Source organism: Lagopus muta, chromosome 3 (assembly GCF_023343835.1).
Source record: "Lagopus muta isolate bLagMut1 chromosome 3, bLagMut1 primary, whole genome shotgun sequence".
NCBI lineage: Eukaryota > Metazoa > Chordata > Aves > Galliformes > Phasianidae > Lagopus > Lagopus muta.
In genome coordinates, this window is record NC_064435.1 from 673,859 (window position 1) to 699,442 (window position 25,584).

At 56.2% G+C, this 25,584-nt stretch overlaps 1 protein-coding gene across 1 annotated transcript in view; it reads right to left on the bottom strand.

The window, feature by feature from the left end:
- LOC125691184 (maestro heat-like repeat-containing protein family member 1) overlaps nucleotides 1-25,584 on the bottom strand; it is a 146,356-nt gene that overhangs the window by 30,203 nt on the left and 90,569 nt on the right. Inside the window, 9 exon segments of the mRNA XM_048940225.1 lie at nucleotides 925-1,121; nucleotides 1,714-1,879; nucleotides 4,316-4,470; nucleotides 9,368-9,520; nucleotides 11,662-11,774; nucleotides 18,651-18,786; nucleotides 21,542-21,646; nucleotides 21,752-21,847; nucleotides 22,388-22,523. Coding sequence (XP_048796182.1) covers nucleotides 925-1,121; nucleotides 1,714-1,879; nucleotides 4,316-4,470; nucleotides 9,368-9,520; nucleotides 11,662-11,774; nucleotides 18,651-18,786; nucleotides 21,542-21,646; nucleotides 21,752-21,847; nucleotides 22,388-22,523 — 1,257 coding nt within the window.

The following is a 25,584-nucleotide window of genomic DNA, read 5'->3' on the forward strand; positions in this document are numbered from 1 at the left end:
ACACCAACCATGTACCACCACCAACAACCATGTACCACCAACAACCATGTACCACCAACAACAACCATGTACCACCAACAACAACCATGTACCACCAACAACCATGTACCACCACCAACAACCATGTACTACCACCAACAACCATGTACCACCAACAACAACCATGTACCACCACCAACAACCACGGACCATCACCACCACTCGTGGACAACCACCATCAGTCATGATCCATCATTACCAACCACCACCATCAGCCACCGATTGCCACCATCAACTATGGACCACCACCATCAATCACGGACCACCATCACCAACCACAGTCCGTCACCACCAACCTTGGACCACCAGCAACAACCGTGGACCACCACAAATAGCCACGAGCCGTCACCATCAGCCAAGGACTGCCCCCTTTAGCCACAGGGTGGCCCTCGAGCTGCTGCGGGATCCCGGCCTGCTGCAAGGATTGCTCTGCTCATCCCTTCAGGATGGGGTGGGAGAGCAGGAGGAGATGGGCTGGGCTCCCGTGTTCACATCACTGTGGCCTCTGGGTTTGGAAGAGGGCCTCTGAGATCCCCAACCCAACCCCAACCAACCGTGTCAGCAGTTGCCACATCCCCCCAGTTCCTGAAGACCCCGGGATGGTGACCCCACCACCCCCTGGGCAGCCCATGCCAATGTCTGACCGCTCTTTGGCTTGAGAAACGTTTCTGTACATCCAACCTGACCTCGGCTCGTACCCTTCCAATGCCGAGACACAACGCAGCGTGGGATCCTCCGCACCAGCAGGGCAGAGAACTGGGAGAACTGGGAGAAAACCACGCAGCCAAACCCAGCAGAGCCCAACGCACAGCTCAAGGCCGGCTCTACCCGAGCGGCCGCATCGCGCCGCGTGCCACACCGTGCGAATGATCCACCCGGCGTTACCTGCAGGGCTGGAGGCTGCGGGACAAGGCCGCGTGGCTGCTGCTCCTCCTCTCCCTGCCCTGCAGGCTCTTCGGTAGCTGAACACCCACGGTGCAGCTGACGCGCAGCAGGAGGGTCACGAAGAGCGGCGCGTAGAGCCCCAGCACCGCCGGCCCAGACTCCGGCGCAGACATGATCTCATGCAGAGCACATGTGGCCTTGAGGGGGGGGGGGGAGAGGGAGAGAAACAGAGAGAGAGCGGGGAGGGGGGGGGGGGAGGAGGATTAGGAGGGATCCCCCCCACCCCCGGCCCCGCACCACGCCGCTGTCTGTTGGTAAATAGCGGAGGTTGCGGCTCCGCGCTCGCACAGCGCTTCCCAAATGCATCCCCGGTGCTGGGAGAGCTCTGCAGACCCACGGGGGAATATCAAGCTGGGCTTTGGGGTCACAATGCAGAGCCCCCAGCCCCCAGTGGCAGGGCAGCACCCAGCTCCTCTCTGCCCAGTTTACACCGCGCCGCAACCGGGGGGGGGGGGAGGTGAGAGCAGAGCGGGGCGGCCGGGCTGCACCACCTGCGTCGGGTCCTTAGCAGGAGGAAATTTTCACAGCTGTTTTCCTGCTCAGAGAGCTGCCAAGCGGGGTTTATTTTTTTTTTTCGGAGGGGATAAAAATGCAAAGCGCTCTCTGCCCCGCCGAGGACGGACACCTGAGAGGGTTTTACGAGCGGCGGATTAGCGCCGACGGGCGTCACGCCGCCTTCCAGACCCGCGCCTGGCACGGCCCCCGAGCGCTGACACCAGGGACACTCACGGCCATGGGCAGCGGCGTGGCCACACGCTCCGAGCTGCCGCCCAGCAGGAAGGCTCTGCTCTCCTTGTAGGGCACGTCCCGCCCCACCTTCTCCAGCAGCTGCTCCAGGATCTGCGCCGTCAGGCTGGGCTCCGCGGCCAGGGCCCGCCACATGGCACACGTGTGGCTGCGGGGAGCAGAGGAGACAGGGGATGGGTAAGGACCCTTCCCACCCAACCATCCCATGGTCCTATGATCTGAAAGGACCCTTCTGACCAAATCATTCCATGGTCCTGTGATCTGTAAGGACCCTTCCCACCCAACCATCCCATGGTCCTATGATCTGAAAGGACCCTTCTGACCCAATCATTCCATGGTCCTTTGATCTGCAAGGACCCTTCCCACCCAACCATCCCATGGTCCTATGATCTGCAAGGACCCTTCCCACCCAACCATCCCATGGCTCTGTGATCTGCAAGGACCCTTCCCACCCAACCATCCAGTGGTCCTGTGATCTGCAAGGACCTTCCCACCCAACCATCCCATGGTCCTGTGATCTGAAAGGACCCTTCCCACCCAACCATCCCGTGGTCCTGTGATCTGAAAGGACCCTTCCCACCCAACCATCCCGTGGTCCTTTGATCTGCAAGGACCCTTCTGACCCAATCATTCCATGGTCCTTTGATCTGCAAGGACCCTTCTGACCCAACCATCCCATGGTCCTATGATCTGTAAGGACCCTTCCCACCCAACCATCCCATGGTCCTTTGATCTGCAAGGACCCTTCTGACCCAATCATTCCATGCTCCTATGATCTGCAAGGACCCTTCCCACCCAACCATCCCATGCTCCTATGATCTGCAAGGACCCTTCCCACCCAACCATCCCGTGGTCCTTTGATCTGCAAGGACCCTTCCGACCCAATCCGTTCCATGGCTCTATGATCTGCAAGGACCCTTCCCACCCAACCATCCCATGGTCCTATGATCTGCAAGGACCCTTCCCACCCAACCATCCCATGGTCCTGTGATCTGCAAGGACCCTTCTGACCCAACCATCCCATGGTCCTATGATCTGAAAGGACCCTTCCCACCCAACCATCCCATGGTCCTTTGATCTGCAAGGACCCTTCTGACCCAATCATTCCATGCTCCTATGATCTGCAAGGACCCTTCCCACCCAACCATCCCATGGCTCTGTGATCTGCAAGGACCCTTTCAACCCAAACCAATCTATGGTTCTACGATCTGTAAGGACCCTTCCCACCCAACCATCCCATGGTCCTGTGATCTGCAAGGACCCTTCCCACCCAACCATCCCATGGTCCTTTGATTTATAAGGACCCTTTCAACCCAAACCATTCCATGGTTCTACGATCTGTAAGAACCCTTCCAACCCAATCCGTTCCATGGCTCTATGATCTGCAAGGACCCTTCCCACCCAACCATCCCGTGGTCCTTTGATCTGCAAGGACCCTTCCGACCCAATCCGTTCCATGGCTCTATGATCTGCAAGGACCCTTCCCACCCAACCATCCCATGGTCCTATGATCTGCAAGGACCCTTCCCACCCAACCATCCTAAGGTCCTATGATCTGCAAGGACCCTTCCCACCCAACCATCCCATGGTCCTATGATCTGAAAGGACCCTTCCCACCCAACCATCCTAAGGTCCTATGATCTGCAAGGACCCTTCCCACCCAACCATCCCATGGTCCTATGATCTTCAAGGACCCTTCCCACCCAACCATCCCGTGCTCTTATCGTCTGCAAGGACCCTTCCCACCCAACCATCCCATGGTTCTACGATCTGTAAGAACCCTTCCAACCCAATCCGTTCCATGGCTCTGTGATCTTGAAGGACCCTTCCAACCCAACCATCCCATGGCTCTGTGATCTTGAAGGACCCTTCCAACCCAACTCAATCCATTTCATATGGTCTATTAAAACTCCACCAATCCAACCATTCTGTTCTCTTTGAACTTTAAGGACCCTCCCAGTCCAACCCATCCTATGGCTCTATGATCTTTAAGGACCCTTACAACCTAACCAAAGCGAACCCAACCTATTCCATGGTTCAATGGTCTATTAAGACCTTTCCAACCCAATTATTCTATGGCTCTATGATCTTCAAGGACTCTTCCAATCCATATCCACCATCCCATGGTTATATGACCTCAATGGGTCCTTCTAATCCAACCATTCCACAGCTCTATGATTTTGAAGTACCTTTCCAACCCAACCCAATCCATTCCACGGTTCTGTGATCTTTGAGGACCCTTCAAACCCAACCCTACCATCCCATGACTCTATGATCTTCAAGGACCCTTCCAATCCAACCCAACCCAACCCATTCCATGGTTCTACGCTCAGGGCTCAGCCTGAGGCCAGCTATGACACCGTGGAGCTCTGGCTTTGCTGAGCTGCCCCACTCCACAGCCCTGACTGCCCCAACCACACTCAGCTTCGCTCATCCACTCCACTTACACCCCTACGCCCCACAAACCCTCGGCAGCAAGCGGACACAACGATCCTTGAGCTCCCAACAGAAATTGCAGCAAGGGGGAAGGAGCCAAAAAGCTTCAGGCTGCACATGAAGCAAAAGCTGCTCTGGATGCAGGTACCTGTCGAAGGGCAGAGCGCTGCCCAGCAGGCTGGACACCACCACGCCGGTGTGCTGGGCTGCCAGGATGTACACCGTCTGCTGGGCTGCCTTGCGCACGTGCTCCTCGTCCACCTCCTGCAGCTTGCCGTGGATGATGCTCATGATGTCGGGCACCTATGGGGCAACGGGGGGGGCGCTGAGATGGGGGAAAGGACACGGCGAGAGCTTGAGGGGAGTTGGCTGTGGTGTCCAACCGTGCCGGTGACACTGCAGAATGTGTCACGGTGCTCTGCCAGCAGCTGGAGTTCAGCAGTGCCGTGGGGTTGGAACAGGATGATTGTTGAGGTCCTCTCCAGCCCAACCGTCCCAGGGCTCTATGATCTTTAAGGACATTTCCAACCCCAAAATCCCATGGCTGTATGACCTTTAAGGACCCTTCAAACCCAACCCATGGCTCCATGACCTTCAAGGACCCTTCCAACCCAACCCATGGCTCTATGACCTTCAAGGACCCTTCCAATCCAACCCATGGCTCTATGACCTTCAAGGACCCTTCCAACCCAACCCATGGCTCTATGACCTTTGAGGACCCTTCCAACCCAACCCATGGCTCTATGACCTTCAAGGACCCTTCCAACCCAACCCATGGCTCTATGACCTTTAAGGACCCTTCCAACCCAACCCATGGCTCTATGACCCTGCCAACCCCACCATTCTCCAAATCTTCAACCCCAGCAACTGGAGCAGAACAGGGGGCGATTCCCCCCGGCCCCGCTGGCTGCATGATGCACGGCAAGGCACGGAGGAAGCGCATGCACAGCCCAGACCTGGCAGCAAATCCCCGAGCTTAGCACGGAGCTGCCGGGATTTAGCGTCAGGTCGGGTTTCAGGATCTGGGCCGGACGGGGTCTGGACGAAAAGGGAGCGATGGGGAGGGGTCAAGGGGGGGAGCGGGACGTCAGCCTGAGCCGAGCGGGGGAGAGCCGGTGTTTCCAATTAGAGCAGGAGAAAAGGGGGAGCTTAGTCCTAAGGCGGTGGATTAGAGGAAAAAAAACTATTCCTTTTTGGAGTGGGGCGCAGAACGGGACGGGGATGGGGGTGGGATGGGGATGGGATGGAAGGGGATGGGATTGGGAGGGGATTGGGATGGGGTTGGGGAAGGGATGGGATGGGATGGGATGGGGATGGGAGGGGATGGGATGGGATTGGGAGGGGATTGGGATGGGGTGGGGAAGGGGATGGGATGGGGATGGGAGGGGATGGGATGGGATTGGGAGGGGGTGGGATTGGGAGGGGGAGGGGATGGGATGGGGATGGGGATGGGATGGGATGGGATGGGATGGGGATGGGAGGGGATGGGAATGGGATTGGGAGGGGATTGGGATGGGGTGGGATGGGGATGGGGGATGGGGATGGGGATGGGGATGGGATGAGGTGGGGATTGGGAGGGAATTGGGATGGGGAAGGGGATGGGATGGGGATGGGATGGGAGGAGATGGGATGGGAGGGGATGGGATGGGGTGGGGAAGGGGATGGGATGGGGATGGTGTGGGGTGGGGATGGGGTGGGGATTGGGAGGGGATTGAGATGGGGAAGGGAAGGGGATGGGATGGGGTTGGGGAAGGAGATGAGATGGGGATGGGATGGGGATGGGATTGAGATTGGGAGGGGATTGAGATGGGGTGGGGAAGGGGGTGGGATGGGGATGGGGATGGGATTGGGTGGGGGATGGGATGGGGATGGGATGGGATGGGGATGGGGTGGGGTGGGGATGGGATGGGAGGGGATTGGGATGGGTGGGGGAGGTGGTGGGATGGGATGGGGTTGGGATGGGATGGGATGGGAGGGGATGGGATGGGATGGGATGGGATGGGATGGGATGGGATGGGGATGGGATGGGATGGGAGGGGAGGGGGATGGGGATGGGATTGGGGAGGGGATGGGATGGTGTGGGGGAGGGGATGGGATGAGGATGGGATGGGAGGGGATGGGGATGGGATTGGGAGGGGATGGGATGGGGATGGGATTCGGATGGGGATGGGGATGGGGATGGGATGGGATGGGATGGGAGGGGATGGGATGGGATTGGGAGGGGAGGGGATGGGGATGGGATTGGGAGGGGATGGGATGGGGATGGGATTCGGATTGGGATGGGGTGGGGAAGGGGATGGGATGGGGATGGGAGGGGATGGGATGGGATTGGGAGGGGGTGGGATTGGAGGGGGAGGGGATGGGAGGATGGGGATGGGGATGGGGATGGGGATGGGGGGATGGGGATGGGGATGGGGATGGGGATGGGGATGGGATGAGGTGGGGATTGGGAGGGAATTGGGATGGGGAAGGGGATGGGATGGGGATGGGATGGGAGGAGATGGGATGGGAGGGGATGGGATGGGGTGGGAAGGGGGATGGGATGGGGATGGTGTGGGGTGGGGATGGGGGTGGGGATTGGGAGGGGATTGAGATGGGGAAGGGAAGGGGATGGGATGGGGGTTGGGAAGGAGATGAGATGGGGATGGGATGGGGATGGGGATTGAGATTGGGAGGGGATTGAGATGGGGTGGGGAAGGGGGTGGGATGGGGATGGGGATGGGATTGGGTGGGGATGGGATTGGGATGGGATGGGATGGGGATGGGATTCTGGATGGGGATGGGGATGGGGATGGGATGGGATGGGATGGGATGGGATGGGATGGGATGGGAGGGGATGGGATGATGGGATGGGATGGGATGGGATGGGATGGGATGGGATGGGATGGGATGGGATGGGAGGGAGGGGATGGGGATGGGATTGGGAGGGGATTGGGATGGTGTGGGGGAGGGGATGGGATGAGGATGGGATGGGAGGGGATGGGGATGGGATTGGGAGGGGATGGGATGGGGATGGGATTCGGATGGGGATGGGGATGGGGATGGGATGGGATGGGATGGGATGGGATGGGATGGGATGGGACTGGGATGTGGGATAGAGGAGGGGATTCGGATGGGGAGGGGATTGGGATTGGGATAGGGTGGGAATGGGGATGGGGAGGGGAAGGAGATGGGGAGGGGATTGGATGGGGATAGAGGAGGGGATTGGGATGGGGATAAGGTGGGAATTGGGATGAGGTGGGGATGGGGATGGGATGGGGATGGGGATGGGGATGGGATGGGGTGGGGTTGGGATGGGGAGGGGAAGGAGATGGGGATGGGGGATTGGGATGTGGATAGAGGAGGGGATTTGGATGGGGAGGGGATTGGGATGAGGTGGGGATTGGGATGGGGTGGGGATGGGATGGGATGGGATGGGGGTGGGAATGGGGATGGGATGGGGTAGGGATTGGGATGAGGAGGGGAAGGAGATGGGGAGGGGATTAGAATGTGGATAGAGGAGGGGATTTGAATGGGGAGGGGATTGGGATTGGGATAAGGTGGGGATTGGGATGGGGTGGGGTTGGGATGGGGAGGGGAAGGAGATGGGATGGGATTGGGATGGGGATAGAGGAGGGGATTGGGATGGGGATAAGGTGGGAATTGGGATGAGGTGGGGATGGGGATGGGATGGGGTAGGGATTAGGATGAGGAGGGGAAGGAGATGGGGAGGGGATTGGGATGTGGATAGAGGAGGGGATTCGGATGGGGAGGGGATTGGGATTGGGATAAATTGACGATTGGGATGGAAAGGGGATGGGGATGGAGTGGGGGATGGGGATGTTGATCAAAACGGGGTGGTGATGGGAGGAGTGCCAGCTCCAGGGAGTGTGGGGCAGGTGATCATACAGCCAGAGGTTCAGTGGGAATGGTCACATCCTTGCAGTGCCCAAAGGGAGTTGATAAACTGGAAAGCGACTGCGCAAGGGCAGAGAGTGATGCAATGGAGGGGAATGGTTTCAATGAAAAAAAAAGGGAGATTTGGGGTCAGACGTGGGGGAAATCCTTCACCCAGAGGCAGTGCAGCCCCAGCACTGCTGCCCGGAGCTGTGGGTGCCCCAGCCATGGAGGTGCCCCAGGCTGGGGGTGGGACCTGGGCAGCCTGAGCTGGGGGGCAGCCAGCCCACGGCAGGGATGGGGCTGGGGGTCCCTTCCAACCCAACCATGCTGTGGTTGTGTGATCTGTAAGGACCCTTCCTATCCAACCATGCTGTGGTTGTGTGATCTGTAAGGACCCTTCCATCCCAACCATTCTGTGGCTGTGTGATCTGTAAGGACCCTTCCAACCCAACCGTTCTGTGGTTGTGTGATCTATGAGGACCCTTCCAACCCAACCATGCTGTGGTTGTGTGATCTGTAAGGACCCTTCCGACCCAACAAAACCATTCTGTGGTTGTGTGATCCTGTAAGGACCCTTCCAACCCAACCATTCTGTGGTTGTGTGATCTGTAAGGACCCTTCCATCCCAACCATTCTGTGGCTGTGTGATCTGTAAGGACCCTTCCATCCCAACCATTCTGTGGTTGTGTGATCTGTAAGGACCCTTCCAACCCAACCACTGTATGGTTCTGTGACCTTTAAGGACCCCTTCCATCCCAATCACCCAACAACTCTACCATCTTCAAGGACTCTTCCAATTCAACCATTCCATGCTTCCATTACCTTTCAGGACCCTCCCAGCACAACCACTCCACAGCTCTATCATCTTTAAGGACTCTTCCAATACAACCATCCAGCAACTACGATTTTTAAGGACTCTTCCAACCCAAGCATTCCATGCTTCGATCTTCCAAGACCCTTCCAACCCAACCATGCTGTGGTTGTGTGATCTGTAAGGACCCTTCCATCCCAACCATGCTGTGGTTGTGTGATCTGTAAGGACCCTTCCATCCCAACCATGCTGTGGTTGTGTGATCTGTAAGGACCCTTCTGACCCAACCATGCTGTGGTTGTGTGATCTGTAAGGACCCTTCCATCCCAACCATTCTGTGGTTGTGTGATCTGTGAGGACCCTTCCAACCCAACCTGTTCTATGGCTCCGTGACCTTTCAGGTCCTTTCTGACCCGAACCACTCGATGAATACCAACCACACGGCCCAGCTGCCAGGACCTGGCGCCCGGTGAGAGGCAGAGGGGTCGGGGCAGCCCTGGAGGAGCTCACCTTGTCCTGCAGGACGGCCCCCCGCTCCTTGAGCAGAGCGTTGATCATGACGGTGGCCGCACGGGAGCAGTTCTTGTCGGGGTCTGCCAGCCCCTCAAACATGGCGAGCAGGAGGCTCATCAGCTGGTCCGGGGGGACACGTTTCCCAATCACCTGGGAGGAGAGCGAGCGGCTTAACGAGGGGTTGTCATCCCAAATAAACCAGGGGTACCAAGGGTGCCTCTGCTGCCATCCCTGATCTCAGCCCCACAGATTTCTGATGGCCCGCCTGCCTGCACACACAGCACTGCAGGAGTGGGGCTGGGCAGCTTTAAGGCCCTTTCCAGGCCAACCTTCTTAAGGCTCTGTGATCTTTCAGGACCTTAACAAGCCAACTCAAGCCGTTCCACGGCTCTACAATCTATAAGGACCTTCCAACTCAACCCAATCCATCCCGTGACTTTGCGATCTTCAAGGATTCATCTGGCCCAATGGTTCCATGGTTCTCTGACTTTTAAGGACCTTCCTAAGTCAACTCAACCCATCCCCTGGCTCTGTGATCTTTCAGGACCTTTCCAACCTAACCTAAGCCACTCCATGGCTCTGTTATCTTTATGGACTCTTCCAACCCAACCATTCCATGGCTCTCCAATCAGTAAGGCCTTTCTATCTCAACCATTCCATGGCTGTATGACCTTTAAGGACCCTTCCTACCCAACCCACTCTACCATTTCCTGGCTCTATAACCATCAAGAACTCTCCCAACCCATCCTAAGCTTGTATGACCTTTAAGGACCCTTCCAACACATCCCATAGCTCTATGACCTTCAAGGACCCTTCCAACGCATCCCATAGCTCTATGACCTTTAAGGACCCTTGCAACCCAACCCATAGCTCTATGACCTTCAAGGACCCTTCCAATGCATCCCATAGCTCTATGACCTTTAAGGACCCTTCCAATACATCCCATAGCTGTATGACCTTTAAGGACCCTTCCAACACATCCCATGGCTCTATGACCTTTAAGGACCCTTCCAACGCATCCCATAGCTCTGTGACCTTCAAGGACCCTTCCAACACATCCCATAGCTCTGTGACCTTTAAGGACCCTTCCAACCCAACCCATAGCTCTATGCCCTTTAAGGACCCTTCCAACGCATCCCATAGCTCTATGACCTTTAAGGACCCTTCCAACACATCCCATAGCTCTATGACCTTCAAGGACCCTTCCAACCCAACCCATGGCTCTATGACCTTTAAGGACCCTTCCAATGCATCCCATAGCTCTATGACCTTTAAGGACCCTTCCAACACATCCCATGGCTCTATGACCTTTAAGGACCCTTCCAACACATCCCATAGCTCTAAGACCTTCAAGGACCTTTCCAACCCAGCCCATGGCTCTATGACCTTTAAGGATCCATCCAACGCATCCCATAGCTCTTTGACCTTTAAGGACCCTTCCAACACATCCCATAGCTCTGTGACCTTTAAGGACCCTTCCAACACATCCCATAGCTCTGTGACCTTCAAGGACCCTTCCAACACATCCCATAGCTCTATGACCTTTAAGGACCTTTCCAACCCAACCCATGGCTCTATGACCTTTAAGGACCCTTCCAACGCATCCCATAGCTCTATGACCTTCAAGGACCCTTCCAATGCATCCCATAGCTCTATGCCCTTTAAGGACCCTTCCAATACATCCCATAGCTCTATGACCTTTAAGGACCCTTCCAACACATCCCATGGCTCTATGACCTTTAAGGACCCTTCCAACGCATCCCATAGCTCTGTGACCTTCAAGGACCCTTCCAACACATCCCATAGCTCTGTGACCTTTAAGGACCCTTCCAACCCAACCCATGGCTCTGTGACCTTTAAGGACCCTTCCAACGCATCCCATAGCTCTATGACCTTTAAGGACCCTTCCAACGCATCCCATAGCTCTATGCCCTTCGAGGACCCTTCCAACACATCCCATAGCTCTATGACCTTTAAGGACCCTTCCAACCCATGGCTCTATGACCTTTAAGGACCCTTCCAACCCAACCCATGGCTCTGTGACCTTCAAGGACCCTTCCAACCCAACCCATGGCTCTATGACCTTTAAGGACCCTTCCAACCCAACCCATGGCTCTGTGACCTTCAAGGACCCTTCCAACCCAACCCATAGCTCTATGACCTTCAAGGACCCTTCCAACCCAACCCAGCCCATCCATGGCTCTAGGATCTTTCTTTGTACAACCTTCTAGGGACTGGCAGCATCGCTATGGGGCAGGATGCTCGGAGCAGCCCCCCTCTGCCTGCCTTACCATGGCAATGTTGGTGCAGGTGCGGAACAGGACGGTGAAGTCAGGCTCCTCCAGACCCCTCTTCAGGGCCTTCAGTCCCTCCACCATCTCATCCCGGTGGTCCCGAGCGAACCCTGTGGGCAGAGCAGAGCTTGGGTTGGATCAAACACCTGAACACTGCAATGATGTGGGTCCAGACACTGCAGTGATGTGGGTCAGAACGGAGCGGACCCAAAGAATCACAACACTGCAGTGATGTGGGTCAGAATGGAGTGAATCCAAAGGACAACACTGCAGTGATGTGGGTCAGAATGGAGCAGACCCAAAGGACCACAACACTGCAGTGATGTGGGTCAGAACGGAGTGAATCCAAAGGACAACACTGCAGTGATGTGGGTCAGAATGGAGTGAATCCAAAGGACAACACTGCAGTGATGTGGGTCAGAGTGCAGCAGCCCCAAAGGACCACAGCACAGCAGCAATGTGGGTCAGAATGGAGTGAATCCAAAGGACCACAACACAGCAGCGATGTGGGTCAGAATGGAGGGAATCCAAAGGACCACAACACTGCAGTGATGTGGGTCAGAACGGAGTGAATCTAAAGGACAACACTGCAGTGATGTGGGTCAGAATGGAGCAGACCCAAAGAACAACAACACTGCGGTGATGTGGGTCAGAATGGAGTGAACCCAAAGGACAACACTGCAGCGATGTGGGTCAGAATGGAGTGAATCCAAAGGACAACACTGCAGTGATGTGGGTCAGAATGGAGTGAATCCAAAGGACAACAACACAGCAGCGATGTGGGTCCAAACATCATAAAGATGTGGGTCGGAGTGCCACTGTCCCAAACACTGCAGCGATGTGGGTCAGAATGGAGAGAATCCAAAGGACAACACTGCAGTGATGTGGGTCAGAATGGAGTGAATTCAAAGGACAACACTGCAGTGATGTGGGTCAGAATGGAGCAGACTCAAAGGACCACAGCACAGCAGCAATGTGGGTCAGAACACCGCAGCGATGTGGGTCAGAATGGAGCGGACCCAAAGGACCACAACACTGCAGTGATGTGGGTCAGAATGGAGTGAATCCAAAGGACCACAGCACAGCAGCAATGTGGGTCCAAACATCATAAAGATGTGGGTCGGAGTGCCACTGTCCCAAACACTGCAGTGATGTGGGTCAGAATGGAGAGAATCCAAAGGACAACACTGCAGTGATGTGGGTCAGAGTGCAGCAGCCCCAAAGGACCACAGCACAGCAGCAATGTGGGTCAGAATGGAGTGAATCCAAAGGACCACAGCACAGCAGCAATGTGGGTCAGAATGGAGTGAATCCAAAGGACCACAGCACAGCAGCGATGTGGGTCAGAACACCGCAGCAATGTGGGTCAGAATGGAGCAGACCCAAAGGACCACAACACTGCAGCGATGTGGGTCAGAATGGAGTGAATCCAAAGGACAACACTGCAGTGATGTGGGTCAGAATGGAGTGAATCCAAAGGACAACACTGCAGTGATGTGGGTCAGAATGGAGTGAATCCAAAGGACAACACTGCAGTGATGTGGGTCAGAATGGAGTGAATCCAAAGGACAACACTGCAGTGATGTGGGTCAGAATGGAGTGAATCCAAAGGACAACAACACAGCAGCAATGTGGGTCCAAACATCATAAAGATGTGGGTCGGAGTGCCACTGTCCAAACACTGCAGTGATGTGGGTCCAAACATCATAGAGATGTGGGTTGGAGTGCCACTGTCCCAAACACTGCAGCGATGTGGGTCAGAATGGAGTGAATCCAAAGGACAACACTGCAATGATGTGGGTCAGAATGGAGTGAACCCAAAGGACCACAGCACAGCAGCAATGTGGGTCAGAACACCGCAGCAATGTGGGTCAGAATGGAGCGGACCCAAAGGACCACAACATTACAGCGATGTGGGTCAGAATGGAGTGAATCCAAAGGACAACACTGCAGTGATGTGGGTCAGAGTGCAGCAGCCCCAAAGGACCACAGCACAGCAGCAAAGTGGGTCAGAACACCGCAGTCATGTGGGTCAGAACACCGCAGCGATGTGGGTCAGAACACCGCAGCGATGTGGGTCAGAACACCGCAGCGATGTGGGTCACAACACCGCAGCGATGTGGGTCACAACACCGCAGCGATGTGGGTCACAACATCGCAGCGATGTGGGTCAGACCCGCAGCGCCGCTCCCGGCAACAGCAGCGAAGCAGAGCTGCGTCCCGCATGGCCTCCGAGCGCTCATCCCCTGTGCTGCCCTGACCTCTCCTGGTGACACGGGGGAAAGGCAGACCGAGGGAGCCCTGGAAGCGCTCGGCGATATTCCAACCCTCGGCATCTCAACCCCAGTGACAGCATCGCCCCACTGGCCCCACTCCTGGCCCCAAATAAGCCATGGTGGCTGTCTGGATGTCTCCGCTCATCCCCCAGGCTCTGTGCTGGTGAGAGCGAAGGATACCAGAGGCCTCTTCCAATCTTAATGGTTGTATGGTTGTGTTTGGGTCATGGTGGGGGGTGGGACGGGGTTGGAGTTAGAGATGTTGGAGTTGGGGATCTCCTCTGAGCCTAATTCTGGGTCGTGGTGGGGATGGACTGGATGACCTGGGAGGTCTCTTCCACCCTTAGTGACTCTATGGTTCAATTTGGGGCCATGGTGGGGGGAGGTTGGGGTTGGGGTTGGTCTGGATGACCTTGAAGGTCTCTTCTGACCTTAATGACTCTATGGTTCTATTTGGAGTCATGGTGGGGTAGGTTGGGGTTGGTCTGGATGACCTTGAAGGTCTCTTCTGACCATAATGACTCTATGGGCCTATTTAGGGTCATGGTGGGGCAGGCTGGGGTTGGACTGGATGACCTTGAAGGTCTCTTCCAGTTCAATTTGGGGTCATGGTGGGGCAGGCTGGGGTTGGACTGGGGGATCCTAGAAGGCTCTTCCAACCTCGATGACTCTATGGTTCTATTTGGGGTCATGGTGGGGGGAGGTTGGGGTTGGACTGGATGACCTTGAAGGTCTCTTCCAACCTTAATGACTCTATGGTTCTATTTAGGGTCATGGTGGGGCAGGTTGGGGATGGACTGGATGACCCTGAAGGTCTCTTCTAACCTTAATGACTCTACAATTCAATTTGGGGCCATGGTGGGGGTAGGTTGGGGTTGGACTGGGGTATCCTAGAAGGCTCTTCCAACCTTATTGACTCTATGGGCCTATTGGGGTCATGGTGGGGGTAGGTTGGGGTTGGACTGGGGGATCCTAGAAGGTCTCTTCTGTCCTTAATGACTCTACGGGCCTATTTGGGGTCATGGTGGGGCAGGTTGGGGTTGGACTGGGGGATCCTAGAAGGCTCTTCCAACCTTGATGTCTCTATGGTTCAATCTGGGGTCATGGTGGGGGTAGGTTGGGGTTGGAGTGGTGGACCTTGAGGTCTCCTCCAACCCTAATGATTCTAATTAAGGTCATGGTCAGGGAGGGTTGGGGTTGAACTGGATGACCTTGGAGGTCTCTTCTGACCTTAATGACTCTATGGGCCTATTTAGGGTCATGGTGGGGCAGGCTGGGGTTGGACTGGGGGATCCTAGAAGGCTCTTCCAACCTTAATGACTCTATGGTTCAATTTGGCATCATGGTGGGGGTAGGTTGGGGTTGGACTGGATGACCTTGAAGGTCTCTTCCGACCTTAATGACTCTATGGTTCTATTGGGGTCATGGTGGGGGTAGGTTGGGGTTGGACTGGATGACCTCGAAGGTCTCTTCTGACCTTAATGACTCTATGGTTCTATTGGGGTCATGGTGGGGGTAGGTTGGGGTTGGACTGGATGACCTCGAAGGTCTCTTCTGTCCTTAGTGACTCTACAATTCAATTTGGGGTCATGGTGGGGCAGGCTGGGGTTGGACTGGGGGAATCCTAGAAGGCTCTTCCAACCTTAATGACTCTATGGTTCAATCTGGGGTCATGGTGGGGGTAGGTTGGGGTTGCAGTGTCAGACCTTGAGGTCTCCTCCAACCCTAATGATTCTAATTAAGGTCATGGTCAGGGAGGGTTGGGGTTGGACTGGATGACCTTGAAGGTCTCTTCTGACCCTAATGACTCTACAGTTCAATTTGGGGTCATGGTGGGGGGAGGTTGGGGTTGGACTGGATGACCTTGAAGGTCTCTTCTGACCTTAATGACTCTGCAGTTCAATTTGGGGTCATGGTGGGGTAGGTTGGGGTTGGACTGGGGGATCCTAGAAGGCTCTTCCAACCTTAATGACTCTACAGTTCAATTTGGGGTCAAGGTGGGGCAGATTGGGGTTGGACTGGATGACCCTGCAGGTCTCTTCTAACCTTAATGACTCTACAATTCAATTTGGGGTCATGGTGCGGCAGGTTGGGGTTGGACTGGGGGATCCTAGAAGGCTCTTCCAACCTTGATGACTCTATGGTTCTACTGGGGTCATGGTGGGGGTAGGTTGGGGTTGGAGTGTCAAACCTTGAAGTCTCCTCCAACCCTAATGATTCTAATTAAGGTCATGGTCAGGGAGGGTTGGGGTTGGACTGGATGACCTTGAAGGTCTCTTCTGTCCATAGTGACTCTACAGTTCAATTTGGGGTCATGGTGGGGTGGGTTGGGGATGGACTGGATGACCTTGAAGGTCTCTTCCGACCTTAATGACTCTATGGTTCTATTTAGGGTCATGGTGGGGCAGGCTGGGGTTGGACTGGGGGATCCTAGAAGGCTCTTCCAACCTTGATGACTCTATGGTTCTATTGGGGTCATGGTGGGGGTAGGTTGGGGTTGGAGTGTCAAACCTTGAAGTCTCCTCCAACCCTAATGATTCTAATTAAGGTCATGGTCAGGGAGGGTTGGGGTTGGTCTGGATGACCTTGAAGGTCTCTTCTGACCTTAATGACTCTATGTTTCAATTTGGGGTCATGGTGGAGCAGGTTGGGGTTGGACTGGATGACCTTGAAGGTCTCTTCTGACCTTAATGACTCTACGGTTCAATTTGGGGTCATGGTGGGGCAGGTTGGGGTTGGTCTGGATGACCCTGAAGGTCTCTTCTAACCTTAATGACTCTATGGTTCTATTTAGGGTCATGGTGGAGCAGGTTGGGGTTGGACTGGATGACCTTGAAGGTCTCTTCCGACCTTAATGACTCTATGGTTCTATTTAGGGTCAAGGTGGGGCAGGCTGGGGTTGGACTGGGGGACCCTAGAAGGCTCTTCCAACCTTGATGACTCTATGGTTCTACTGGGGTCATGGTGGGGTAGGTTGGGGTTGGAGTGTCAAACCTTGAGGTCTCCTCCAACCCTAATGATTCTAATTAAGGTCATGGTCAGGGAGGGTTGGGGTTGGTCTGGATGACCTTGAAGGTCTCTTCCGACCTTAATGACTCTACAGTTCAATTTGGGGTCATGGTGGGGCAGGTTGGGTTGGACTGGGGGATCCTAGAAGGCTCTTCCAACCTTATGGACTCTACGGTTCAATTTGGGGTCATGGTGGGGGTAGGTTGGGGTTGGTCTGGATGACCTTGAAGGCCTCTTCCAACCTTAATGACTCTACGGGCCTATTTAGGGTCATGGTGGGGCAGGTTGGGGTTGGACTGGATGACCCTGAAGGTCTCTTCTGACCTTAATGACTCTACAGTTCAATTTGGGGTCATGGCGGGGCAGGTTGGGGTTGGACTGGATGACCTTGAAGGTCTCTTCTGACCTTAATGACTCTATGGTTCTATTTAGGGTCATGGTGGGGCAGGCTGGGGTTGGACTGGATGACCCTGAAGGTCTCTTCTGTCCTTAATGACTCTACAATTCAATTTGGGGTCATGGTGGGGTGGGTTGGGGTTGGACTGGGGGATCCTAGAAGGCTCTTCCAACCTCGATGACTCTATGGTTCTATTTGGGGTCATGGTGGGGGGAGGTTGGGGTTGGAGTGTCAAACCTTGAGGTCTCCTCCAACCCTAATGATTCTAATTAAGGTCAAGGTCAGGGAGGGTTGGGGTTGGTCTGGATGACCTTGAAGGTCTCTTCTGACCTTAATGACTCTACAGTTCAATTTGGGGTCATGGTGGAGCAGGTTGGGGTTGGTCTGGATGACCCTGAAGGTCTCTTCCGGTTCAATTTGGGGTCATGGTGGGGGTAGGTTGGGGTTGGACTGGGGGACCCTAGAAGGCTCTTCCAACCTTGATGACTCTATGGTTCTACTGGGGTCATGGTGGGGGTAGGTTGGGGTTGGAGTGTCAGACCTTGAGGTCTCCTCCAACCCTAATGATTCTAATTAAGGTCATGGTCAGGGAGGGTTGGGGTTGGACTGGATGACCTTGAAGGTCTCTTCTGTCCTTAATGACTCCATGGTTCTATTTAGGGTCATGGTGGGGCAGGTTGGGGTTGGACTGGGGGACCCTAGAAGGCTCTTCCAACCTTGATGACTCTATGGTTCTACTGGGGTCATGGTGGGGCAGGTTGGGGTTGGAGTGTCAGACCTTGAGGTCTCCTCCAACCCTAATGATTCTAATTAAGGTCATGGTCAGGGAGGGTTGGGGTTGGACTGGATGACCTTGAAGGTCTCTTCTGACCTTAATGACTCTATGGTTCAATTTGGGGTCATGGTGGAGCAGGTTGGGGTTGGACTGGATGACCTTGAAGGTCTCTTCCAACCCTAATGATTCTAATTAAGGTCATGGTCAGGAAAGGTTGGGGTTGGCCTGGATGACCTTGAAGGTCACTTCTAACCTTAATGACTCCATGGTTCAATTTAGGGTCATGGTGGGGCAGGTTGGGGTTGGTCTGGATGACCCTGAAGGTCTCTTCCGACCTTAATGACTCTATGGTTCTATTTAGGGTCATGGTGGGGGCAGGCTGGGGTTGGACTCTGGAATCTCAGAGGTCTCCCCCAACCCCAATGATCCCATTTGTGGGTTCTTTTTCTGCTGCCCAATAACCAGGGGAAGGGGTCTGACCCCCCCCCCCAGCCCACCCCACGCCCTGGGCCCACCCCCCAGCGCCCACCTTCGTAGCACAGCTGGATGTAGAGCAGGCTGTAGACGCAATCGACGGCGCGCTGCCGGACGCTGCCCACCGAGTCGGAGCAGCGCGGGGAGAAGAGCGCGATGAGCACGCCGAGGTTGTAGAATGGGACAACGGTCTGTGGGGACAGCATGGCTGCGTTGGGGCTGGGATGGCAATGGGAGGGCACCAAGATGGCGCCAGGATGGCATTGGGATGACATTGGGGTGGCATTGGGATGGTACTGGGATGGTACTGGGATGGCACCAAGATGGCGCCAGGACAGCACCAGGATGGCATCAGGGATGGCACTGGGATGGTGCCAGGATGGCACTGGGGTGGCATCAGGGATGGCATTGGGATGGCACTGGGATGGTATTGGGATGGCACCAAGATGGCACCAGGACAGCACTGGGAAGACATTGGGGTGGCATCAGGATGGTACTGGGATGGTACTGGGATGGGACTGGGATGGCACCAAGATGGTGCCAGGATGGCATTGGGATGGCATTGGGGTGGCATCGGGATGGTGCCAGGATGGCACTGGGATGGTACTGGGATGGCACCAAGATGGCGCCAGGATGGCACTGGGGTGGCATCAGGGATGGCATTGGGTTGGCACTGGGATGGCACTGGGATGGCATGGGGATGGCATTGGGATGGTGCCAGGATGGCATTAGGATGGCACTGGGATGGCACCGGGATGGCACCAGGACAGCACTGGGAAGACATTGGGGTGGCATCAGGATGGTACTGGGATGGTACTGGGATGGTAGTGGGATGGCACCAAGATGGCACCAAGATGGCGACAGGAGGGCACTGGGGTGGCATCAGGGATGGCATTGGGATGGCATTGGGATGGCATTGGGATGGTACTGGGATGGTACTGGGATGGCAGTGGGATGGTACTGGGATGGCAGTGGGATGGTACTAGGATGGCACCAAGATGGCGCCAGGATGGCACTGGGGTGGCATCAGGGATGGCATCGGGATGGCATGGGGATGGTGCCAGGATGGCATTGGGATGGCACTGGGATGGCTTTGGGATGGTGCCAGGATGGCACTGGGAAGGCATTGGGATGGTACTGGGATGGTACTGGGATGGTATTGGGATGGTACTGGGGTGGCATCAGGGATGGCACTGGGATGGCACCAAGATGGCATTGGGAAGGCATGGGGATGGTGCCAGGATGGCATTGGGATGGCACTGGGATGGCACTGGGATGGCACTGGGATGGTACTGGGATGGCATTGGGATGGCATTGGGATGGCATTGGGATGGCACTGGGATGGCATTGGGATGGCACCGGGATGGCACTGGGATGGCTTTGGGATGGCACTGGGATGGCACTGGGATGGCACCGGGATGGCAATGGGATGGCACTGGGATGGCACTGGGATGGTGCCAGGATGGCACTGGGATGTCATTGGGATGGCACTGGGATGGCACTGGGATGGCACCAGGATGGCACTGGGATGGCATGGGGATGGCACTGGGATGGCACTGAGATGGCACTGAGATGGCACTGGGATGGCATTGGGATGGCACTGGGATGGTGCCAGGATGGCACTGGGATGGCATTGGGATGGCACTGAGATGGCACTGGGATGGCATTGGGATGGCACTGGGATGGCATCAGGGATGGCATTGGGATGGCATTGGGATGGCACTGGGATGGCACTGGGATGGCTTTGGGATGGCATTGGGATGGCACTGGGATGGCACTGGGATGGTACTGGGATGGCATTGGGATGGCATTGGGATGGCACCGGGATGGCACTGGGATGGCACCGGGATGGCATTGGGATGGCACTGGGATGGCACTGGGATGGCATTGGGATGGCACTGGGATGGCATTGGGATGGCATTGGGATGGCACTGGGATGGCACCGGGATGGCACTGGGATGGCATGGGGATGGCATTGGGATGGCACTGGGATGGCACCGGGATGGCATTGGGATGGCACTGGGATGGCACCGGGATGGCATTGGGATGGCACTGGGATGGTACTGGGATGGTACTGGGATGGCACTGGGATGGCACCGGGATGGCATTGGGATGGCACTGGGATGGCACTGAGATGGCACTGAGATGGCACTGGGATGGCATTGGGATGGCACTGGGATGGTGCCAGGATGGCACTGGGATGGCATTGGGATGGCACTGAGATGGCACTGGGATGGCATTGGGATGGCACTGGGATGGCATCAGGGATGGCATTGGGATGGCATTGGGATGGCACTGGGATGGCACTGGGATGGCTTTGGGATGGCATTGGGATGGCACTGGGATGGCACTGGGATGGTACTGGGATGGCATTGGGATGGCATTGGGATGGCACCGGGATGGCACTGGGATGGCACCGGGATGGCATTGGGATGGCACTGGGATGGCACTGGGATGGCATTGGGATGGCATTGGGATGGCACTGGGATGGCACCGGGATGGCACTGGGATGGCATGGGGATGGCATTGGGATGGCACTGGGATGGCACCGGGATGGCATTGGGATGGCACTGGGATGGCACCAGGATGGCATCGGGATGGCACTGGGATGGTGCCAGGATGGCACTGGGATGGCACTGGGATGGCATTGGGATGGCATTGGGATGGCACTGGGATGGCACCAGGATGGCATTAGTATGGCACTGGGATGGCACCGGGATGGCATCGGGATGGCACTGGGATGGCACTGGGACGACACCAGGATGGCATTGGGATGGCACTGGGATGGTGCCAGGATGGCACTGGGATGGCACTGGGATACACAGGGGCAGCACTGGGATGGCACTGGGATGGCACCAGGACGGCACTGGGACACACACAGACAGCACTGGGGTGGCACTGGGATGACAGGAGGACACACAGGCGGTGCCACTGATGCAGACTTACGCTGACGTTGAGCCTGCCCAGGTAGAAGTCCAGCAGCGCGGCGCTGAGCTCCACGGCACGCTGCCGCTCGTGCTGCTTGCTGGATTTGATCCACGGGCCCAAGTGCTGCAGTATGGGGGGAAGGAGGGGGGGAATAACGTCATCAGAGGGTGGTGGGGTCCTCGGGTGACACAGGAAGGGGACAGTGGGTGAGACGGAACCGGCACGTACCGCAAACATGTCCTGCAGGCCATGTGGGGTCAGGCTGCGCTGCAGGAGGGTCTTCAGCAGCTCCTGGAGGGCACCGAGGGTGTCTGCAAACAGCTCCTGTGGGGTGGTTTCGGGATGTGAGATGCAGCCCAGAACCAGGGGGCGGTGGGGTACCCCCAGGAGTTGGGGGGGTAGAGGGGGAAAGCCCAGGAATAGGGGGTGGAGGGAACATCCTCAGGAGTGAGAGATGGAGGGGGCGCATCCAGGAGTGGGGAGAGGGTGGAGGTGGGTGCTTCCAGGAGTAGGGATGGAAGGGGTACCCCTAGGAATAGGTGATGGAGTGGGAAGAAGAGGGAGGGACCCCCGGGATTGGGAGATGGAAGGGAATCCCAAGGAACAGAGCATGGAGGGAACGGCCCCAGGAGTGGGAGGTGGACAGGGGACCCTCGGGAGCTGGGGATGGAGGGGGAGTTGGGGATGGAGTTGAGACAGCTAGGAATGGGGGACAGAAGGGACCCCCCCTGGGGTGGGGGGCAGAGGAGAGAAACCCCCAGGGCTGGGAGATGACAGGGGACCCCCAGGAATAGAGAAGGGACACCCCCAGGAGCGGGAGATAGAAGGGGTGCCCTCAGGAATAGGGACGGAGAGCCTCCCAACCTCGCTGTAGGGCGCATCGCCGCCGTCCCCATCGCGGTCCCACAGTGGGTCCAGCGGGGGCAGCGCCAGGACGCCGGCCAGGCACGCGTCCATCAGCTCCGTGCGGTCGGGGTCGCTGAGCTGGGGCTCCAGGAGGCTGAGGTGGGGGTTCAGGAGTACGGTAGGAGGGATGGAACAAAATTCTGCTGGCCCTGTCACGCGCTGGCGGGGTCACCGGGGTTGGAAGAGACCTCCAGGTCCAACACCAATCCATCCCCACCATGCCCACCCTTAAAGGACCTTTCTAGGCCGATCCCATCTCCATTGACCCTTAAGGACCCTCCCAACCCAACCATCCCGTGGCTTTACGATCTTTCAGGACCCTTCTGACCCAAACCCTTCCCATATGACCTTTAAAGATCATCCCAACCCCACAAGCATCCCGCAGCTCTAGGACCCTTACAGAGTCACAGGGTTGGAAGGGACCTCAAGGACCATGAATCACCAAACACAAGCAGGGCCTGTGATCTTTAAGGACCGTTCCAACCCAACCCAACCATGCCATGTGCCTGTGATCTTTAAGGACCCTTCCAATCCAACAAATCCACGGCCCTATCATTTGTCAGGACTCTCCCAAGCCAACCATTACATGGCTACCCTTCAGAACCCTTCCAACCCAACCATCCCACAGTTCTATGACCTTCCAGGACCCTGCCATCCCAACTCCTTCTATGATGACCTTTCAGGACCCTTCCAACCCAACCATCCCATACCTCCATGACCTTCCAGGACCCTTCTAACCTATTCCAACCCAACCATCCCATGCCTCTAAGACCTTCCAGGACCCTCTGAACCCAATCCAACCAACCATCCCATGCCTCTATGACCTTCCAGGACCCTCTGAACCCAATCCAACCCAACCATCCCATGCCTCTATGACCTTCCAGGACCCTCTGAACCCAATCCAACCCAACCATCCCATGCCTCTACGACCTTCCAGGACCTTCTGAACCCAATCAAACACATCCATCCCATGCCTCTATGACCTTCCAGGACCCTCTGAACCCAATCCACCCCAACCATCCCATGCCTCTATGACCTTCCAGGACCCTCTGAACCCACTCCAACCCAACCATCCCATGCCTTTATGACCTTCCAGGACCTCTGGACCCAATCCAACCCAACCATCCCATGCCTCTACGACCTTCCAGGACCCTCTGAACCCAGTCCAATCCAACCATCCCATGCCTCTATGACCTTCCAGGACCTTCTGAACCCAGTCCAACCCAACCATCCCATGCCTCTATGACCTTCCAGGACCCTTTGAACCCACTCCAACCCAACCATCCCATGCCTCTAGGACCTTCCAGGACCCCCTGAACCCAGTCCAACCCAACCATCCCATGCCTCTATGACCTTCCAGGACCCTCTGAAGCCAGTCCAACCCAACCATCCCATGCCTCTAGGACCTTCCAGGACCTTCTGAACCCACTCCAACCCAACCATCCCATGCCTCTATTGCCTTCCAGGACCCTCTGAACCCAGTCCAACCCAACCATCCTATGCCTCTCTGACCTTCCAGGACCTTCTGAACCCAGTCCAACCCAACCATCCCATGCCTCTAGGACCTTCCAGGACCTTCTGAACCCACTCCAACCCAACCATCCCATGCCTCTATGACCTTCCAGGACCCTCTGAACCCAATCCAACCCAACCATCCCATGCCTCTAAGACCTTCCAGGACCTTCTGAACCCAGTCCAACCCAACCATCCCATGCCTCTATGACCTTCCAGGACCCTCTGAACCCAGTCCAACCCAACCATCCCATGCCTCTATGACCTTTCAGGACCCTCTGAACCCAGTCCAACCCAACCATCCCATGCCTCTAAGACCTTCCAGGACCCTCTGAACCCAGTCCAACCCAACCATCCCATGCCTCTAAGACCTTCCAGGACCCTCTGAACCCAGTCCAACCCAACCATCCCATGCCTCTATGACCTTCCAGGACCTTCTGAACCCAGTCCAACCCAACCATCCCATGCCTCTATGACCTTCCAGGACCTTCTAAACCCACTCCAACCCAACATCCCATGCCTCTATGACCTTCCAGGACCCTCTGAACCCACTCCAACCAACCATCCCATGCCTCTATGACCTTCCAGGACCTTCTGAACCCACTCCAACCCAACCATCCCAAGCCTCTATGACCTTCCAGGACCTTCTGAACACAATCCAACCCAACCATCCCATGCCTCTAAGACCTTCCAGGACCTTCTGAACCCAATCCAACCCAACCATCCCATGCCTCTATGACCTTCCAGGACCCCCTGAACCCAGTCCAACCCAACCATCCCATGCCTCTATGACCTTCCAGGACCCTCTGAACCCAATCCAACCCAACCATCCCATGCCTCTACGACCTTCCAGGACCTTCTGAACCCAGTCCAACCCAACCATCCCATGCCTCTATGACCTTCCAGGACCTCCTGAACCCACTCCAACCCAACCATCCCATGCCTCTATGACCTTCCAGGACCCTCTGGACCCAATCCAACCCAACCATCCCATGCCTCTAAGACCTTCCAGGATCCTCTGAACCCAGTCCAACCCAACCATCCCATGCCTCAATGACCTTCCAGGATCCTCTGAACCCACTCCAACCCAACCATCCCATGCCTCTAGGACCTTCCAGGACCCTCTGAACCCACTCCAACCCAACCATCAAATGCCTCAATGACCTTCCAGGACCCTCTGAACCCACTCCAACCCAACCATCCCATGCCTCTAAGACCTTCCAGGACCTTCTGAACCCAGTCCAACCCAACCATCCCATGCCTCTATGACCTTCCAGGACCCTCTGAACCCACTCCAACCCAACCATCCCAAGCCTCTATGACCTTCCAGGACCTTCTAAACCCACTCCAACCCAACCATCCCATGCCTCTGTGACCTTCCAGAACCTTCTGAACCCAGTCCAACCCAACCATCCCATGCCTCTATGACCTTCCAGGACCCTCTGAACCCACTCCAACCCAACATCCCATGCCTCTAAGACCTTCCAGAACCCTCTGAACCCACTCCAACCCAACCATCCCATGCCTCTACGACCTTCCAGGACCTTCTGAACCCAGTCCAACCCAACCATCCCATGCCTCTATGACCTTCCAGGACCTTCTGAACCCAGTCCACCCCAACCATCCCATGCCTCTACAACCTT